At 38.2% G+C, this 20,261-nt stretch overlaps 1 protein-coding gene across 3 annotated transcripts in view; it reads right to left on the bottom strand.

The window, feature by feature from the left end:
• Positions 1-20,261, bottom strand: part of BEGAIN (brain enriched guanylate kinase associated) — a 158,199-nt gene that overhangs the window by 58,847 nt on the left and 79,091 nt on the right. For 2 of the 3 annotated variants that reach the window (XM_077783962.1, XM_021549692.3), the window contains exons 4-5: positions 14,987-15,076; positions 921-1,082 (exon numbers count right to left, since the gene is read on the bottom strand). In XM_077783962.1, coding sequence (XP_077640088.1) covers positions 921-1,082; positions 14,987-15,076 — 252 coding nt within the window. The remainder of the gene's footprint in view (positions 1-920; positions 1,083-14,986; positions 15,077-20,261) is intronic. The other variant, XM_077783963.1, reaches the window with a different exon arrangement.

Here is a 20,261-nt window from a genome sequence, read left to right as displayed (position 1 = left end):
CTGTCATTGTTTTGGTTTGGCTTTTTCCTTCCACAGGGAATGGAAAATATTTCTTTGGGTATTGCCCTGGAATGATTTATTCTGAATTTCATTTTGAGTCATCCAATGAATTAATCAAACAGTTCCATTAAGATATCAGTTTAAGAAAGTCTCACAAGGCATGCAAATGCATTCCTGTATAAGTGGATAATTCTAGTTTCAGAGGTTTTGATAACAAATGCAAAAGACCATTTTAATCAATGCCAGGAATGTCAGGAGCACAAACTTAACATAATTTATCATTACCATTAACTAGGTTCCTGATTTTTAACAGCATTGTACCGCAGGTACAACAGTTTTAAATAATAGCTTTTCAGCATCATTCTATTCTGCTTGAGACTAAAAGGGAAATTATTTGCTGTACTATGATGTAAAATGCCTGAATATTGTTTCAATTGAACATAGTCTCAGCTTTGAGTGATGTAGAACCAAATTCTATTCTCTCGTATCAGCACAATGAAGTCTAAAAAAAAAAATGTGCAAAGTCGTGAAATAAAAGATTTATCTATATATAGAGTATAAATAATATATATATATGTAGTGGCTTTATAACTTTTGTACATGTAATGCCATATGGCACTACCCCACATGTATGTTTATACATAAATAGTATCATATTTGCACATATATAGGTGAATTTCTATTTGCATATATGCTTTTAGTACAGAGACATCTTACATATCACATGTAAATAACTTTATGTGGCATGCAATATACATTCAAGTAAATGAAATCTATATATTAAATACAAAACACAATGTGTAATCAATAAATAATAAATCATGCATGTTTGCAACTATGCTTTTACTTACATACATCTTTAATACAGTCACTCTTAAAATTCTAATAACTCTGTTTATTGCAAAAAGTTCATTACTAACCTTCTCAGTTTTTCAGTTACTTTTTCAAGTTCCTCCTGAGCACGTCTCAATTCTATTTCAAGATACTGACGTGTAGAGTCAAACTCTGTTTCAAGCATTTCCAGCTTATGGGTAGTGTACGATAGGCGCTTTCGTAATTCCCCCTTCTGTTCTTGCAAAGTACTAGAAAAACAAAGACCACAGCTGTAGAATTTAGCTGCTCTCAAAAAGCTTTTCATGATCCACTTTTTGACCAGTTCCCTAGAGTATAGCTGGGCCTCAAGCCAGAAAAGTGTGCTTCATTTGTTTACTGCACTTTGAAAATCTTCTGATTCAGACAGCTGACTATCTTCCATCTGTCCTTTCTGGTGCATTTATTGCTACTATCTCATTAGCTAGAATGGAATACACCGTGAAAGAATCTCCATTAAAATACAAAACACAGTTTAGAGTTTGGTTTCACACAGGACCTTCCATTTAGAATTATCTTACCATACGATGACTGAAGAAGCAGGTCTCTATAGAGTAGCAACAATAAATTATGCAAAATATTTCCTTGCTTAAAATCCAAATTAAAATTATGTGGAGGAAGAAATTTTTGTCTTATTTGATTCCTTTTCTGAGACCTTATTTTTCAGCATTTCATCTGGAGAATGGTAATTAATAATATCACAATTTTAAGGTTGTAAATCTTTCCCTTTTCCCCCACTTATTTGGGAGCCAAGGCTTTCCAGACTAGGTGTAATCCCTAATTTTTCACAGTTCTTCCAGCACTTATAGCCTGATTGTAAACTATCTTCAGTTACAGTCTTACACACAATGAAGCAGGAGACTCGGGAGAGCCACATGGCATAAGCCTTCTTATCTGCACAATGGAGTTTTTTGTATCTTTGTCTATTTAGTTTGCAAGCTCTTCAGTCTTGTTGCATGTGTGCCAGTTGAACAGCAGGATGGGATTCCTGCCAGAGCTGGGATCTCTGGAGATGACTGGAACTTGGTTCACATACTGCAACCTCACTGTGGAGCTGATCTCCTGGCTCCAAGTGGGACCTCTGAGATATGGAGCTGGGTCTGCAGTGCCTAGACACAAAGTGCTACCATGGGATGCAGTGTGAATTGCCTTGTTTTTTTTTTTTTTTTAATCATGTGGTAAAAATAGTTCTTCATAAATGAATGGCAAATCTCGATTCCCTTTGATGTCAAGTGAGTGCTGCCATCAGCTGCAGCAGAATAATGTTTTGGGTCTTTAATTAGACAAGAGAGTTGGGAACAACATGTCAGTCTTCAAGGAACACTTATCTGAGCTGTCTACAACGTGACTGGCTTCTCCTCTACAAGCTGTGCTAGGAGCTCAGTAAGTTAATGCAAAAGCCTTACAATTGCTGCTTGCTTGATCCATGCAGCCTTGAGCTGGGAAACAGCCGAATGTTTTGCCAACACGGCACTCTATTTCAGTTGCACATATTGCGTGGTTACAGTTATACTTAGATTACCACTTGTGGTTACATCCTCTTAAAATAATATACTCTAATTCAGACCTTTAATGCAGCTCCACTTAATATAACCATTAAATTTTTGTATTTCACTTGGTGAATTAAACTCTGAAGTTATCTAGGGAGCTGAGAACCCATGCTGCTCATTTCTACACGTCCTCATTGACAATGCTACCCCATCATACCACCTTTCACTTGCTCTGCTTCTGGCCTGCTCCTGCTGCTCCTCTGCTCATCTTGGGAAACAAGAGTGGTCAGTTTTCCTTTCTGTAGCTGGGAAACTCAGATTTTCTTCTGTAAAGTGGCAGTTGCAGTGTCAAAACTGTTTAGAGTGAAAAGAGATATGATCTCAAGTCTTCTGTTGGTCTAAAAATCTAACTGCTAGGATTTGTACAAAAAACAGACTGTAGGTACTCCAGCTATGATTTTGGATAAAAATGCCCAGGCTGAGGCTGCTGGACAAGTGCAGTTAATGCAAATTAAGCCAGATTAGAGCATCCTGCTGTACTGGCAAGTTTTGGACATAGGAAGCACAACCTTTGTGAGGAAGAGGAGCTATTGGGGTACAAATATAATGATAATGTCAGGAATGTTTAAGCTAATAATAGCTGGAGACTGCCTAGTAAAAGACAAAAAAGGGGGAAGTTAATCACCTCCAAAACCTTTGTTTTCTGCTTCCTCATATAGGTACTTTTTGCTTTGGGTCTCTGTTGTGAGAAGATTAAGCAGGAGAAAAACTTCTGACTCCTCAAATGAAGTTACTTCTGCATAGACCAGTGTGCCTAGACCTGTCTATGAGGGGAAATTTGGGGTTAAAAATCTGTGTTCTGTGTAAAGCTTGATCCTGAAGTGGAAGGCAGTGCTGGTCTGGAATGCCAAAATGTGCTTTTAGATTCAGATCTGGACAGTTTGGTAGGTTTTTGTTTTGGTAGGTTGAAGATTATGCTAGAAGGATAAACTTGCAGCTCACTTTCTCCCTTGAAGTTCACTTTGAAGTATTTGAATTCTTGAATTCTTAGTTTTCAGAATGAGCTTATTCAATCCATTAAAATCAAGACTATTCTAGTGAGGTTTACTGAAACAGTCTATATACATGGACTCTTCCACATGATGCTTTTGGGTGGTAAACCACAGGTGTAACTTTGTTCAAAAAAAGAAAAAACTCCAGTGATTAAAGCATAACTCAGGCAGCTTCAAAGATTAAAGTTATTCTCAACCAGCAAACCATAATTCTGAAAAGATCTACTCATTTCCATCTATGCTGGAAAGATGGGGTGACATTTTTAAACTCTCCCAAACCTAGGAAAATCCCTCCTCACTGTGTACTTTGAGTCATCTGATTGTTTTTAAACTGATTTTTAAGAAGACATTTAATTTTTAGATAGGAAATAATCCCTGATTTATGAAGGAATTATTTAGGATACAATAGTAGATGCATAATAGTGAGTCTTTATTAAAATACAAGTTATTAAGTGGAAAGGCAAGAATTTTAGAAGGAAAGAAATCATGTTCTGACATGAATATACTGAGTGGCAAAAAACTTACAGCCACTTTTATGGAAGAAGAAAAAAGAAAGAGAGAGAGAAAAGATCGCAGATGGGAAAGTGTTAAACTATCTGCTTTAATATCAATCTTGAGTCAAGCAAGTTCTGGAAAGACAGCTAACTTTAAGCAATGGCACAATGAAACTTAGGCTCTTGAATGGCACAATAGGGAAATTTTCCCAAATATTAGAGTGCAACCATTGAATGGGTACTAATAGCTGTAACACTGAGAGCAGAATTCCCAGGATTCCCAAGATAGCTTCAATTTCTGCATGATTTGATACATCACCAGTTTGAGGCAAACCCTGTTGTTTTCTCTTGATTTTGGTTCTATATGAACAAGTGTCTAAGAAGCAAAGGCAAAGCAAGTGAAACAGCAGAAAGAATAAGAGAATGCAATGTATCAAATTCTGCATCTCTAATAACAGGATGAGAGTTTCAATTTTTGTTTTGTACTAATCTAAGGTACTTAATGAGATTTTTCTTTGTTTTGTTGGATTTTTTTTTTTTTTTTTCATATCTCATGAAACAGATGTTCTTTCTTTGGAAACCTTCCCCTTACCATTATCTTCCAGTGTTATCACATAATGACATGCTTGGATTCTCATTCCTTATGCTGTGTTGTGTTTTTTTGTTATAGAAATCTGAGCTTTTTGTGAGGAGGGCTTAATTTTGTTCTGTAAATTTGGTAGTGGCAATTTAGTCAGAGTTGGAAAGAGGAAAAAGATAAAAAATCAAAACATGGAGTCACAAAGTCAAACATTTAGCATTTTCCCTTTTCTTCAATCCAACCAACCAACTCCATAAATTAGCTGCATTTTGTTTCTGCTTTTCACATAGCAGTTAATTAGAAAAGTTCATTGCACAATTTTTAATGCTGCTAAATCACTATATTTTGATTAATAATTTATGTCCATGGGGATACTTGATCCCCATGGTTCTTTAATTTTATATATATGTAAAACTAAGAAAATAATTAAATGGAAAAAAGTACGGCCAGGAGAAAGGACAGGACTTATTTGCAAATAAAAATATTCTGGTAGTGCTATGTTTCAGCAATCTGATAATGCTATGTCTTAGAAAACACAAATCCTATATTCCATGGTCTTCCTGAAACTTTGACAACTTCAAGGAGTATGGAATTACAGGGCAGGCTCAAAGGTCCTGTAGATTACTCCACCTTTAGCATGAGGGGTCGTCTATTTCTTTTAATGATCTCTAATCTGCTCCTGAGACAATCAGTGGTCTGCAAGTCATTACCCACTGTGCTTCATTAAAATATATCTTTAATAACAAGGACAGTAAATGCAATATTAAATATTTAGATTGGTGAAAGAAAGCCTCTCAAGGGAAGCTACTTTCAAGGTTAATAAAAATAGGTCTTTAAACTTTCCAAAGTATTATTTTCACTGATTAGCTCTGTTTATATTCATAAAAAGTATAAAATAGATGAAACATATATTTGCTCAGGAATTTGTGCTCACAGACATTATCTCAGCCTGCAGCTGTTGGTCAGGGTTAAGAGGTAGTGCTGGCTGGAGAAGCTCCAGGTGAACACATTCCCACTGGATGTCAGACAAAGCTGAGATGCCACATGATAAGGGACTGTTCTGAGGAAGGTGTGCTGGCAAACAAGCAGGTTTGCATTGTACCTGTCTGATCTTCTGCCAGCTCATCTGCCTGGGCTGATGACAAAGGAATCTGGCATGCAAAGCTGGGGATGCTCAGTGGCCTGGAGGCCAGATGATTTCTAGAGTCTTCTACCTTCAGGTGGCCCACAAAGAGGGTGCTCTCTGAGCCTTTTTTCCATAAGAGTTGATGTCTATGGGTCTGCCCCTTCAGTAGAGCATTCCAGCAATCCCACATCTCCTCCTCACAGGTCAAACTGCTTTAGCAGCCTTCTCCATGTCTGCCTGCCACTCCAGGGCTCTGACTTTAGATGGTTCTGCAATGTTGTTTAAAACCAGAGCAAACTCTTTTTTTCTGAACTAGGGAAATTCTCTCTGAATGGACTGATTACATTCTTTCACACTGCTCCTGAAGTGAGTAAAAAAAAAAAAAAAAAGATTAATGGTGTTAGGAGGGAAACTAGCAGTGAAAAGAGTGTGAAACAAAGGCAAGATAGATGCCCATGCCATCTATACTGAAAAAAACCCATATCAAAGGTTCTCATTTCTGGCTAGTGAAACTGTCATTTTAATGCAGCTGTGAAATTCTAAGTAGACCTAATTACATTTTGTGCGTAAAAAGCCTGTCTTGAAAGAAAGAATACATAAGAAGGAAATAACCTGGACTGGGTTTTGGATCTCTGAGTTTTAAATATGGCTTTGACAAAGGTTATACCAAGACTGAGCTTGCCTACTGCTGGTCAGCTCTGACTCCTGTTCTTAGTCAAGAGCAGGCCCCACCAGGATGGAATGAATCGGGCCTATTTTAGAAGCCTGCTCTTAGGCGAGCTGACGCAAATGTGGAAGTGTCCATTTCCGTTCCTCACAAAGGGAATCTAGTCAAGTATCTCAGACGCAGACAATCGCATCTCATCAGATGACTCCCCCTCTTCCTGACTCAGTCCTGTGTGTAAGACATGAGGTAACAGTATTTCCTTTCTTGTTTGCTTAGATGGCGTGGGGGCCCACAAAAATGAACCACTAAATGCTCCTAAATTGTTTATCAGATCTGCTTCATGTCTGTGATGTGTCACATTCTAAAAAAAAAACACTTCATAGGATCAGGAGTTTGGGAGCACTGGGGAAAATTTAAAAAATGTATTCTGGACAGAATTAAAAAAATAATGTTTTCTTCTTTTACCCTGTGGGGCTTTTTGTCTAGGAAAATGTCAGTAACAGTCAACCCTATAAAGGTTGAAGAGTATAAGGGTGAAAGAGTATAAAGATCAGAAGAGGGTGTCTGGGAAAGGCCAAGGGAGAACTGTGGCAAGCACATTTCTCTCCCTGTCAGGATTTTTCATAGAGGTGCACAGAGAGAAATGAAAGAGAAAACAATTTCTATTTCTGCTCCTTGGTTTTCCTATGTGGAATATGTTTGGAGAATTGTTTATCTGGAGTGAGTGCTTGATTGGATTCTGGTGAGGATTGTTTGAGCCTGATGGCCAATCCAACCCACCCGGGGCTGGACTCTCGGGAGAGGGTCACGAGTTGTGTTGGAGTTAGAGTCACAGAAAGTAGTATGTAGTTTTAGTATCCTCCTTTTATATAGTATATTAATGTATTTTAGCACAGTTATAATAAAGAAATAATTCAGCCTTCTGAATTGAGTCAGACATCGTCATTTCTTCCCATTGGGTTCACCTGCATTTACAATAGAGAACCTGTGCACCCAGTCATGCCAAACTTGGGCCACTGATGATAGATGTGGCAGGCAGGCAGAGGATTTGAGAAGCTTTGTTACTTTGCTTTCCTGGAAGCACTTTTCCAACACTGTGAGTCTGCTGTGGATCTCTGCAAAGAGATGGGCTGTTTGGCTCAAGGAAAGCAGCCATCCACACACCTGCTTTTGTTTCTGATTTTTCGATGCAGCTGATCATCACAGAGATAAATATTACCAGCCAGGCAAGAGGCAAGGCTCTGGGAGACACCTTCCTGCCCTGACCTCAGGGAGCAGCAAGGTGGGAACAGAGATCTCTGGGGAGATACCAGCAGGTCCTCAGTGCTACTGCGTTGCTGCTCAATGGAGCTGGACTGCATTGACAGCTTGATTTTGAAATTTCCCAGGAATTTTGCCTCTAGCAGCTTTTGATGATCCACATCTGGTAGTCTGGATTACCCAGGACTTTTCATTCCAGCACATCTTTGCTGGATGTGACTCTGGAATGGGTCTACATGTTACCCAAAGTAGACATGCTGCAAGAAAGGCACCCAAACCCCAGCTTAGGAGGGATAGCTTTGAAATGACATTGTTGTGACATTGAATCTGACCCCTCAACAACATTTTTTCAAGTTGTAGTTGTTGGGAAATGAAGTCAAAGCATTTTACAAGTGTTTTCTAGATTAATGAAAGATTTTTAATGAAGCAGTAATTGGATTTCTATGTTAATCAAGTTTTGATTATGTGTTACATGCTCAGGGTCACTGTTTCAAAAGGTTAATGCCAAAACTATTTTTCTTGTCTGCAGTTTTTGTGTCTAACCTTGCTCTTGCTTTATCTGATTAGGAGGGGGATGGGATCAAATTGCAAAGTCAAGATCTGGAGTCTGAGAATCCAACTACAGACTTGAAATTATAAATTTTTATTGGGGAAAAAGATTACATGCTGTAGCTCAGAGTCAAGCTCACAAATCCCAATTTTCTTGCAGTCTTTATTCAGGAGTTTCATTTGTACTTAAAGAAATTTAAGTGTATCCAAGTTCTGCATTAGTCATTTTCCTATAAATTCAGGCTCACACAGATTTTGTTCAGCTTATCTATTTTTTTTTTTTTTTAATTTTTACCAAGGTCTGTCAGGATTTTTGCATTACAGCACATCCACTAAATTTCTCCATTACTTTCGAAGAAATTACTTATATTTGAAACTTTGGAGTATGAACAGTTTGCCTGTCAAATTGCATGCCGATTTCTCCTGTCGATATATATACAAACATATTTAGAAATATAGCTTTTGAAGGAGGTTTTTTTTTTTTTTTTTGCAAGTACTAAACCATTTAAAATTTTTTTGCAGTACTTGCTTTCAAAATAAACAACCTGAAGCTGGTTTGGATTATGAGAAGGAAGGCCTGTACATATGTTTCAGAACAAATGTGTGGGTGATCCAAATCTGGAGCTTAGATAGTTTCCAAATGACTGATGGACACATAAAACAAGTAACAGAGTAATTTTCTTAGGTTCCAGGCATTCTGGCAGAATTTAAGCCAGAGAAGAGGGATTCTTTATCAGAAAAATTAAAGAAAGTCATTTGGAAGGGAGGTGGGGAAAAGAAGAGATGTTTAGCAGTTGAAGTGCCAAGTGCTGTGGGATAGATCCTTAGCATGGAAACCTATTTGAGGCACCTGTAGAGTTCATACAGCTACTTTAAAACAGATTCATCACTGGGTATTGGAAGGTAGCTTTTCTTTGGACATGAGTACCTCACTCTTTCATAATTCACATAATTAAAAATTCAGACCTGACAAGATATATCATAAATGTGTCTAAACTGTACTGGCCTTATTTGTAAGAGGTAGAAAAGAGTGATCTCTCTTTAAAATAAAACTGCATTATGTTTTGGTCATAATGACCTGACAGTCCTTCATTGCAGAAGGGTGACTTCTGTAGCTAATATCAGAAGCCCACAGACACAGCTATCCAGCAAGAGCATTCAGTATTAACTGTAATATGAGGTGATTAAGATACGAAAATTCAGTTACATGTTGACATGCAAAAAAACCCTTAGAGGACCATCTGTCAGCACTGAGTTGTCTTAAGTGAATGCCATTATTGTCAGTGAAACGTGACAAGATTTTTAAAATGTACTCACAATAAAGACATACAAGTTTTCCTTTATTTAAAGGTGCTATCTGTAACCTAAGGCTCTGAATGCATTGAATAGAAATACCACAAATAAAATTACAGCTTTCCAAAAGAGACACTAAAGGTGTCTTGATTATTTTAAATGAAGTTTCTTCAGCAGACAATTTTGATTCCCCCAGTGTACTGAAAAATACTAAGGGCAAAAAAAAAATGAACTGTGAGAATCCAGAGCTGTGTCCAGGGAGTGAGTTAATGTGCAGAGCACTAAGCAAAGGTACAGAGCAGCTCATGGAGAAGGAAGAACATAAACCAGGATGTGCACTGCCACTGCTTGGTGCAAGGGCAGAGCAGAGACTGGAGGGCAGAGCCAGCTCTCTGAGGCCTGATTCAATACTTCTGCTAACTTGATTTGGAACTGGAATCTTCCAAATAAGTTTCTGTCTCCTATTAATGAGATGACCATTTCTGCTTATGAGACAGTTCTGAGGTTGAATACCTGAGTATGTGAGAAATTAATGGAGTGCACAGCAAAAACAGCAGGAATCTTGTGCCCAAATTCAAAGGTGACTAAAGCAGAGGGAAAGAGTGGAAGCAGCAGAAGTTGTTACTATGATCTTTGCCTTCTTCCAAGTTGTCTCCTAGTGCCTCTGTTAGGCTCTCCTTGAAGTGGAATCTAATTGTTTTCAGCTCTGGCAGGCAAACTCTTAGTAGCAGTGCCTTAAATGCAAACCTTTAGGTTCAGTAAGTGATTCTACAAAAGTTTGAATAAGGACTGTGCCTGTTCAATTTCTTTCTCTGTATTGCTAGGAAATGAAGGGATGGAGAGCTGGAAATTATGATTCCAAGAGAAGAAAATCAGCATGGCATTCCAGGAGGAATACATGTTTTCTGTTTCATTCTCTAGAGGTAGGAAGGACATGTTTGTTTTCTTACCAAAATGAAGGACTCTGTTCATGTTCATACCCTGCTTCATATTTTCTGCACTGTTCAAATGTTGTCTAGTGCTTGGAGCACATCTGAAATTAATCAGCTGGTTAAACTGGGAGAGAAGGAAGGAAACTTCTGGTGTGGCAAACTTCAGACAGCATTTGTGCAAGAGAGCAGAATCAGAATGACCCTGGCCCTTCCTGGGGATTAAGGGATCTTCACTGCTTTCTGTCCAGGCTGCTGCTCACATGAGTCTGGAAGAAGGTTCACCCCTGTAAGAGGTGCTGTTTCCTGGCTTCCCAGAGGTTGGTAAGTTTGCATAAAATGTCTGGGTAGCAAAAATCTTGAATTGCAGCATAAAGTTGCAGGGTTTGAAAGGGTAAGAAAACCAGCAGCAAAGGCTGACTGCAACAAATATGATGTAACACAGGTCACGGTGGGGTGGGGGGGTGCCTCAGACAGAAAGTTATTTGAAGTTGTTGAGCAGTTGTTGTCTGCTTTTTAATGTCTGTCAGAATCCTACCCGTCTGCATTGCATCTCACCAGGGAATCCAGACTACAGAGAGGTGATAAGAAAGGGGAAAAAAATAGTAAGGTATTGAAAAATTGAGGAAGCAAAATTAGAGGTAGACTTCAATTTGTGATTAGAAAGCTAAAGAGCTCTCCAGGTGATTAAGCAGGCTGCCTTCAGTTGCAGCAGCTCTCCTTACAGCGTTAAGTGGCCAGCTTCTAGATTGCTTTGGTTTGTAGTCACGGATAAGCACTCCCTCTGGAAATTACTGAGAGCAGCCTGCCACATCAGCTCACAAGCTTATAAAGTTATATTTTAATTGTGTTATTAAACCTTTCTCACTTTTGTTTTTGTCTGTTTATTTCCTCGATTCATCTGGATCAAGCTGTGCTGGAACAGAAGTGTGGTTCCTCCGGAATTGTGCAGTTTATGTGTAATAGGAATGTAATGAGAATGGGTGAAGCCCACTGGCCAGAAGCAATCTGAAATTGATCTTACTCTTTCTATTAAAGGACTGAGGTTAGAAGTGTGGTATGGGAATACTGGAGAAATGTGCTTTAGCAGGAGGGATAGAATTTTGTTCCTATTTTATTTGGTATAAAACTTCCAGACATAGGTTAATGGACAGAGGTTATAATCTCTGTTCTTAGCTGTTTCCTTCCTTTCCCAATCCTTTTCTCTTTCCTCTGATTTGAAATTCATCTTTGTCTTGCTCAAGAGACTCATTTAGGTGTGTTGGCTTAACACTTCCATCAGAAAGGTTATGCTAAGCAGCTGAAAAAATCAAATATGCTCTTCTGGCTCATGAACCAGTCAGACAGAATTACTACTGGGACTGGAGAGGCTGCTGCTTTTTTCCTTTATGAGCAGTGTATATTACATTATTTGAGAAAAATTACTGAATTCTCCTTTTAACTATATCTGTTACAGCTGTGTTCTGATCCTCTCTTGTGGCAGAAGTCATGCAAGACAGAAGCTCCTGTTGTGTCTCTAACTTGAGTCCATAGGTTCTTGCCTTTAAAACAGTGCCATGCTTGTCAGATGTTACTCCTACAGAGCCCAGGAGGAAATGCTGGTCCTGCCAAGAGTGAGATGCAGCACTGCCCCTTCAGACACCTCCAGAGGTGATGGGTGCAGTCAGCTCTACTGCAGCCTCTGCTCCCTAGCACACACACAGCTGTATGACATTGCCAAGTGACCTGCAGGTGAGCTCTGGGCACTTTTCTGGAGGGCATTCTGGCAGTACAATAGATCATTGGTTTGTTAACACAAACAAAAAATTAAATAAATTAACAATTTGATTTTTTAAATTGATTAAATAATATTCTTAAGCCAGGACACTCCCAAATTCTCAGCTCTGTGCATGTGATTCAGATCCTGAGGGAAACTATTACTACACAATAGCTACTGGCTCGTACCTGAATGAACTTATTTTGCCTGAATATTTCAAGATATTTTTAGCTTTCCTACCATAATAAATGATCTTCAGCTCTTTGATCAACTTGATATTACAGCAAAAGAAAATAAGGAAAAAAAGAGAAAGGAGTTGCCATCTGTCATCTGTGGCTAATTATTTCCAGCCCTACCTTGTTTTATACACTGCAGCACACTATTTTGGGACTTGTTAACTGAGAAGTCTTCTACTCTGCAAGAGTATAAATGAGTTCACCTCTAGCAAGTTCCCCATGGCTCAGCATGTTGTGCCACCATTTCACACAACTTTCCTTCCAGCTGAATGTCATAATTTATTAGTTCAGTACTTTATCCTGCTCCCCTGGCTGCACTGGCTTTTCAGTGTAAGACTCTGGTTTATCACCTTTTTTTTTTTTTTTTTTTTTTTTTTTTTTTTTTTTTTGTGGCTGGATGGGAAAGGAGGACAGGGAAAGTTGGAACAGGACTGCATTCCTCCAAACTCTTGTTACCAGGCCTGCACCTTGACACTGGCTCTTGGGTAGCTTTTGGAATAAGCCAGCAAATGAAAGATCTCTCTGTAGATTTGGAGGGACCCAGTCAGGCAGCAGGTGTTCATGGAAAAGCTGCTCACACTATTCCTGTGAAAAGCAATGCACAATGTGCTCCTTCAGGGGGATCCAGGAGCCCTTTGATTCTACCTTTTCTGCAAATGTAGCACCCCAAGGACTTGTACAGAGTGAGGAAGCAGATTCACTACTCCAGACTTTCCCAAAAATTCCTCTTGTGCCTTGAGATGTGGATTACATAAACACAGGCCATTTTTTTTTTTTTTTTTTTTTTTTTTTTTTTGGTACATTATAACCGAGCTACTTCAGCATCCTGGGCTAATCAAAACTTAGGTTTTTACTAGAACTCTCCTCCTGATACTGTTACTGCTTCCTCATTAGTTTTTTAAAGGTTAAGGTGCATCAGGCTGGATGAAATAGAAACTATCTTCATTTTGTAAATGCTGACACTTGTCATACTCATAATTTTTCATTTTACCAAACAAATGTTTGGTTTTGTTATTAATTCCTTCAGCAAGGTGGTATTTTTCAGTATAACTAGAAAGTAAGTTTCCAGATATTGTTTTACAGTCTAGATATGTTGAAACAGCAAGATCTGAGTTACTCAACAGGAGAGAAACAAGCCAGCTTTCAGGAAACACAAAAAATTCTCTAAAAATTTAGATCCTTGTGAGCTTTTCAAATGCACATAGGAAAGTGAAAATTATCTTTAAGTGGATGTTTATTTTTATTTTTTTATGAAATGGCTGAATAGACTGAGCTAAAATCTTGGATTTGTGCATTTTGAATTGTAGTACAATTGGAGATAAACTGTGGTATTGTCCTCTACAGGAGTAAGCTTTTTTTCTTTCATATATAACAACTACAAGTAGATAGTGATGGTAGGAAAAAGAAGTATTTTTAGTGAGCCCTACAGAAAGTCGACTAAGTATCATCCCAAGACTCAGAAATTCCGTGTGGGCATCCATTTTAAAACAGAATGTAAGATCAAACTCAGTGATCACACTGTGGATGTGTGAATTTCTTCCAATTTTAAAGGACTTCCAAATATTTAACCAAGTTAGAATTAGGGTTGAACATTCTGTAAAAGAGTTTTATATGTCTGGATTATGTTTCACTTCACTGCTTGTCCCTTGATTTTAGCAAGAACCAGCAGCAGAGCAAAGCTATTTTTGCACCAAGATCTTCTAAATCCAGGTAAGAGTAGAGTGTTCCTGCAGAATCCCAGGGGAATGAAAAGCAGGAATTCAAACCACTTTTCCAAGATTGCTGGGTTTTTTCACTCCACAGAGTGTAGACTGTGTGGAAAAAAAAAATCAAAAAGAATCTCATTTATGTCTTTCTTACACTATCAGCAGTCTTAAGATGAAATTTTCACCCATTATCTTGTATTCAGAGAAAATCAATAGACTGCAGGAACCTATCTGAAGTTTACTCTGTCTTTAGCTTTTAACCTAATCATTTTTTTTACATTGAAATATATTACAATATTTCATAGCTCATTGAAAGGTATAGGATTAGTGAATGACATTTCTTCTACATACCTGCCACTTGAAATAAAGTCAACCAAAAAGAATAGGCAGTGGATTCAAGAGAAAAGTAGAAGAGAATTTCAGCAAAATATGGCAAACTGAGTCATTACTTCAACTTTTACTACATACTGCACAGAAATGTAAACCAGAATCAGTCATAACTGCCCCATCCTTTCAGTGTTCTGTACCTATAGCATTGAAAAATCCCTAGTTCAGGAGATTCAAGATTAATGTAAACCTGATAAAAGGAAAGAGAATATATATACATACCAGCAATTAAGAAAGGTGGGTGAACTGCCCAGATAACTGTGGTACCAACAGTGAAATGTAATGCACCTGTATTGTCAAACTACTCCATCAGAAAAAGACATTAACTGGTAGTAGGCAGCTGTAGATTTTGCAGCTCCTTAAACAACTTTCAGCTCTTATGCATGTTAATAAGAATTATTACAGGCTTGGCTAAGGCAAGCATCTAGAGTACTGTAACAAACAGACCTGCTGCTACTCCCCTAGTCCAGAAAACACAGTGGAACTGAACAACGAGAGACCACAGACTAACATGAAGAAATGAAACATTTTTACGGACATCAGAAAGTTAGAAAGAAAGCATAACTTCACAAAACATCACTTATTAGTTACCTGTCCCAGAGAGTAGGTGAAGATTTTGCGAGCCTGCCCTGGAGAATTCTAGGTTGCCATAGGCAGGTTGGCACCCAGGAATTTCGTACCCTGTAGCATGAATAGAGGATAAACCATGGCTAGGTATGGCTCATAAGACATACGAGTGATAACCTAGCAAGATTTGCTTCATATCAGAAGGCTATGGCATAATTTGGTACTAATTATTGTTCAGGATATCTTATTATTATATATTATTATCAGTATTAAAATTACAAAACAGAGTGATGCTACAGCACACACTTTTCGTAACTTTCTTGGCTGCATTTTGTAGGGCAGAATAAGCATTTACATTTGACCTTTTGATGTCTCTAAATGGGTTCTACTCCATCTATTTTACTGCAGAAACATTTGGTCTTAAGATTTGTGAATCAAGCCCTTCTATTTTTGCATTCTAAAAACATCAACTTAAACAAATTTATGCTTCATTGAAAGAGGGTCATCAAAATTTCTTCTGAGCACCATAGTGAGAGCATGTTTAACAGTGTTAATTGAATCTGGGCTGAGGTTCAAGTCCTGTATACCAGGTTCTGTGCTCATCTACCAGCAGCAGAACAATAGCTGCAAAAGGTTTGCTGGGAAAGAAAAGCACAAAGAGAAGCAATCTGAACTAGCAATAGAAGCTATGAATAACACACAGCAAAAGCAGATCCTGAGCCCAGGAGAAGGACGAAGCAGGCAAATTAGCAGTGAGAACTGTTGCCCAACATTAGCATCAAGCAATGTTGGTAAGATTCAAAACAGTCTGTGCAGTCCTTAGTCAAGCAAATCCTCACTGAGGTCAAAGGTGGTTTTTCCTGAGTAAATTCTGAGTAAGGACTACATTATCTGGCCATGCAGAACACTTCATACAGTATTGCTTTATTCATTTGCAATATCAGAAATACAACATAACATTCCTTGAAGGACAAACGTAATACAAATCAATATTTCCTGACACAAGTATATCTGTATTTATGAACCAGAATCTTTGCATAAACTTTCCCTGTGGTCAGTGACCACTAAGCATGCAGAAAATCCTACCCTCCAGTATTCACCATCAATTACCAGTGATTACTACAAAGTATGGACCTTCTGGGTAACTAATGTAAAGATGAACACATCTTTACAAACATTAAATACTTCAGGACTGCTATTTCAGAGAGCAGCAGAGAATCTTAGTGTTTATGCGAAAGGATAACCCTGCTGAGACTCTTGCCACTGCTCTAAGTCTGCCCTGAGCTTGGCTTCATGTCAAGGACTACTGGCAGCAAGCTGATGGTCTTTGAGACACCCTGAGGAAAACTTGTAAGTGAATGCCAGCATGGTTACTTTAGTTATACCACTGAGTTGTGCCTAAGGAAAAACCATTTCTGTATCTTTTAACTTCCATGCTGGACTTGGATTTAGTATGTAAAGACGCAAAAGGAAGCTGAAAAAAACCTGTGAGGGCCCAAGTATTAAGTTTTGTCATCACATGAATTTATAGCAATATCAACTTTGAAATCAAGCCGGGGCTGAGAATAAATCTTTGCAGTGTAACACCTCAGTACTGTTGGTTCTCTGTCTGTATTACTTTGGATTATGCCCTTTCAACAGCTTTTTTAATGTTTTCAAACTGCAAATGTCATAATTAATAAGTGTGTACATATTTAATACACACAGTTCTGTAGCACCTTACTGTGCATTTTCATTCTCAGCTATGGATATTAGGAAAGCAGTCAGTTGTAGAAACACAGTTATAGAAATGGTCTTTACCTAGCTCTCTATTTGTATTTGCATACTTTTAGGTGCAAAATTGTAAACTACTCCTAAAAATCACCTGAGCAATCTTAATTTTGAAAAAAAAAATACCCCAATCAAACAAAACAGAAAATTCAGCCACAGGTTTTTTTTCAGAATGAGCAGAGGTTTTTCAAGTCAGTACATTTTGCATATTTCTCTGCACTTCATTAAGAAATCCTCTATAGGAGTCTTCTAATGAAAAACAAAACTTAAAAATCCTGAGATGGCTTAAATTGAAAACATTTTCAAGCCCACAAAATTAATTAAATTTGGGTTCCTGGTGCAAAGCCATTTGAGCAAAGAGAAATCTCTGCTGCCTTCATATCCATTACAAGTTCTCCATGTAGTCTTAATCCAATATATCTCATACCTTTTGCTGATATATAGCAAATGGCTTTGCTACAGGTAACCTTGACAAAATATTTTAAGGCTGTGAGGCTGTGAGATGTTTTGACAGAGATGGGAGTGGTGTAAATTCCACTTTAGCTGTTTGTTCAGTGTGTTTCCTGACATCGTTTTTGTAGTAAGTCACATGTAATTGCTCCATAAATGAGCTAAGACAGAGAAAACCTCTCTTCTCTAAATGTGGTGGATCTTTCAAAAGCTCCCCAAAGGGATTTAATAACATCCTGTCTCACATAATCAGTGTCAGCTGTATTCAGTCTAATCCTATTCTCTTATGCAAGGTCAAAAAATAATTAGTAATGGTAAGATTTATTTGCCTGATATTAAACCACAAAAATTAATTTATCAGCCTCTGCAGTTTACATGGGATATTTTTTTAGCATTGGCAAATAAGAAATCAGCAAAACAGACAAAAACTTTTGTCTAAAGCAACTGCAAATCTTAAAGGAAACAAAATGGGAAAAGCTCCCTGTTCAGCTACTGTGTTGTTTCCTTTCTGAAACAACAGTTGTATGAAATATTTAAGTTTTGCAAATAAGACAATTAGTAGTTTACTACAGGAAAAATATCAGTCTCAAACAACCTGATGATAAAGTTTTTCAGATTATCAATTTTTAAAACTACTTTTAATTATGCCAAGGCATGATAAAGTAACTAATTTTTCTACCTTTTGTCCAGAACCTCATTTGTACTTCACTGATGTGATTGAGACCGACTCCAGTGTCAAGTGAAGCTGGAATTTGGACACACTGTTGTAATAGTCTGTGTTTCCTTGTCTTGGCTTAGAACATTCAGTATGTTACTTCAAATATTTTCTGTGGCTCATCTGGCAATAATCACAGTCTACTACAGACATACAGAGAATTTAAAAAATAAAAAAGACATGGATTTCTCAGTGAAACATGATCAACACTGTCTAGAGAAGAACAGTTCATCAGTTTTGGTGCCTGGGATAAACACATACAGACTGCTGTTCCTATTTAAGAAATAATTTGATAAGGAAAATAAATGCAATGCTTCTTATGCTCCCCTCCCCATATTCTATAGGTGGTGAATAATTTTTTTTCAGTTCTCTCTGAAACGTCAGCTGAAGACAGAATCTATGAGAGAAGCCATTCCACAATGCCAAGTCAGTGCAGAAGGAGGTGTCCCAGGAGCTGGAGCATGGGCAGCCCAGGTGCAGGCCATGGTGAGAGAGTTGTGCCCCCCTACTGTCTCCCAAGGGAGGACTCCACACTGGAATAGGGAGCATGAAGAATCCTCCCACTGAGGAGGAGGGAGTAGCAGAGACCAGGAGCAATGAACTGACCACAGGCCCCATTCCCATCCCCCTGTGACACTTGAGGAGAGATCAGAGTAAACCAGGGAGGGGTGGTGGGAAGGTGTTAGGTGTTTTAAGACTTATTTTCTCATTATTCAAATGTCCACATGTCTATTTTACAAATTTCAAATGCAAATCTGAAAGATTTTTCTGAAATATGTTTTCAGAAGCTGAAGAATTTTGTGGTTGCTCCACTTCTGAGTAGAAGACTTAGTGAGTAGATTTAAGCAGTCTTGAAGCAAAAGTCACCTCAGATCTTATACTTGCTAAAAAGGGAGAAGGGTTTTCTGTAAAGCGGAAAGGATTGTATCCTCGTCTAAATTTTAACGTAAAGTCAGTGATTTTTAAGACATGAAGGGGATTTGAAAGTCACCTTTAAACTGGGTTGTGCTATTCTGATTTCTGTACTTGCCCAATTTAGCCCTATTTTACCCCGCTACGAACAACTTAAGCACAGGAACTGCTATTTTTGCTTCTATTAACACCATGAAGCTATTTTAAGGGCATGCTTTTATAAATACTAATAACCTGAGATGAAACATTGAGAGAGCAAGCTGGGAGAACCACAGGGACACCTTCAAACATACTGTCACGACTCTACCTCTCAAACCTGTCCTCATCGAGAAGGCACATGGCACTGATGCTGATTTAGCATCACAGACTTGCAAGATACTGTCAGCTGTGCTTTCCTTCTACCTACTTTCCTACCAGTCATTCCAGTGTAGGTAACTGGCTGTCATCTCCACAGAACAAGGGGAGAAGCTAATAAAAATGTCAAAAAATCCATTTTCTGTGAGGAGGTGGTAGTTCTATTCCTGGAGTTACCAGAACTATCCATGACCACAGCATTAAATAGTGTAAAACCCACTGCAGGGACTGCACCAATGTATTTTTATGATTATTTTCAATATAACTTCCTGGTTGACAGGGTCCTATGGAGGCATGTGTCCCACCAGTTGGGGTATTTTGCAGGGGCTGGACCAAGAGCTCTGCAGTGCAGACATTGATGCCAGCAAAGTGTGTGAGAATATAAGGAGGCTGGGAATGTCCATGAAGCAGAAAAGAGAAGAAGATGAGGACACCTGTAATCAGGGAAGTTAATACCTATTTTATGACAGTATAAGAATACAGAGATATTGCTCTGCCAGCTCAATTTGACACATTTTAGGAGAGGGTGTTTCTCTGAAAAAGGCCTGCTGGCTTCCATACCTCTCAGTAACCTTCTGATGAGGGAAAACCCCCCACTTTTTTTCATTCATCCGATTTCTTGTCTTTTTTTTTTTTTTTTTTTTTTTTTTTTTTTTTTTTTTTTTTTTTTTGCCTCACTCTTCTAAAAATCTCCTGCCATGGCTTCTCTTCATCTCCAGCTTTGTCCATCAATTCAATCCCCAAATTAGATGTTTCTTCTATGACAACTGGCTTCTCTTGGTCAATCACCTGCTTCTTCTGGCAAGAGACAATTTCCATGTGCCCTCTTGGGAATTCAGACACTAAATAACATTCCCCTGCAATAAAGGGTTAGGGAGGAAGTCTTATTCTTGAAACTCTAGAATTAAGAACGCCTGACAGAGATTGAACCTATGTGAGATCTAGTTTGGAAACTGATGATTTTGAAGTGCACAACTTCAAAATTTTATAAAAATCATAGAACTACAGAATGATTTTTGTTGGAAGGGACTTTAAAGATCATCTAGTTTCAACTCCTCTGCCATTGTCTGGGTCACCTTCCACTAGACAAGGTTCCTC

This window comes from Lonchura striata, chromosome 6, assembly GCF_046129695.1.
Source record: "Lonchura striata isolate bLonStr1 chromosome 6, bLonStr1.mat, whole genome shotgun sequence".
NCBI lineage: Eukaryota > Metazoa > Chordata > Aves > Passeriformes > Estrildidae > Lonchura > Lonchura striata.
The sequence above is the reverse complement of the archived record's forward strand: the minus strand, read 5'-3'. Positions and strand labels throughout refer to the sequence as shown.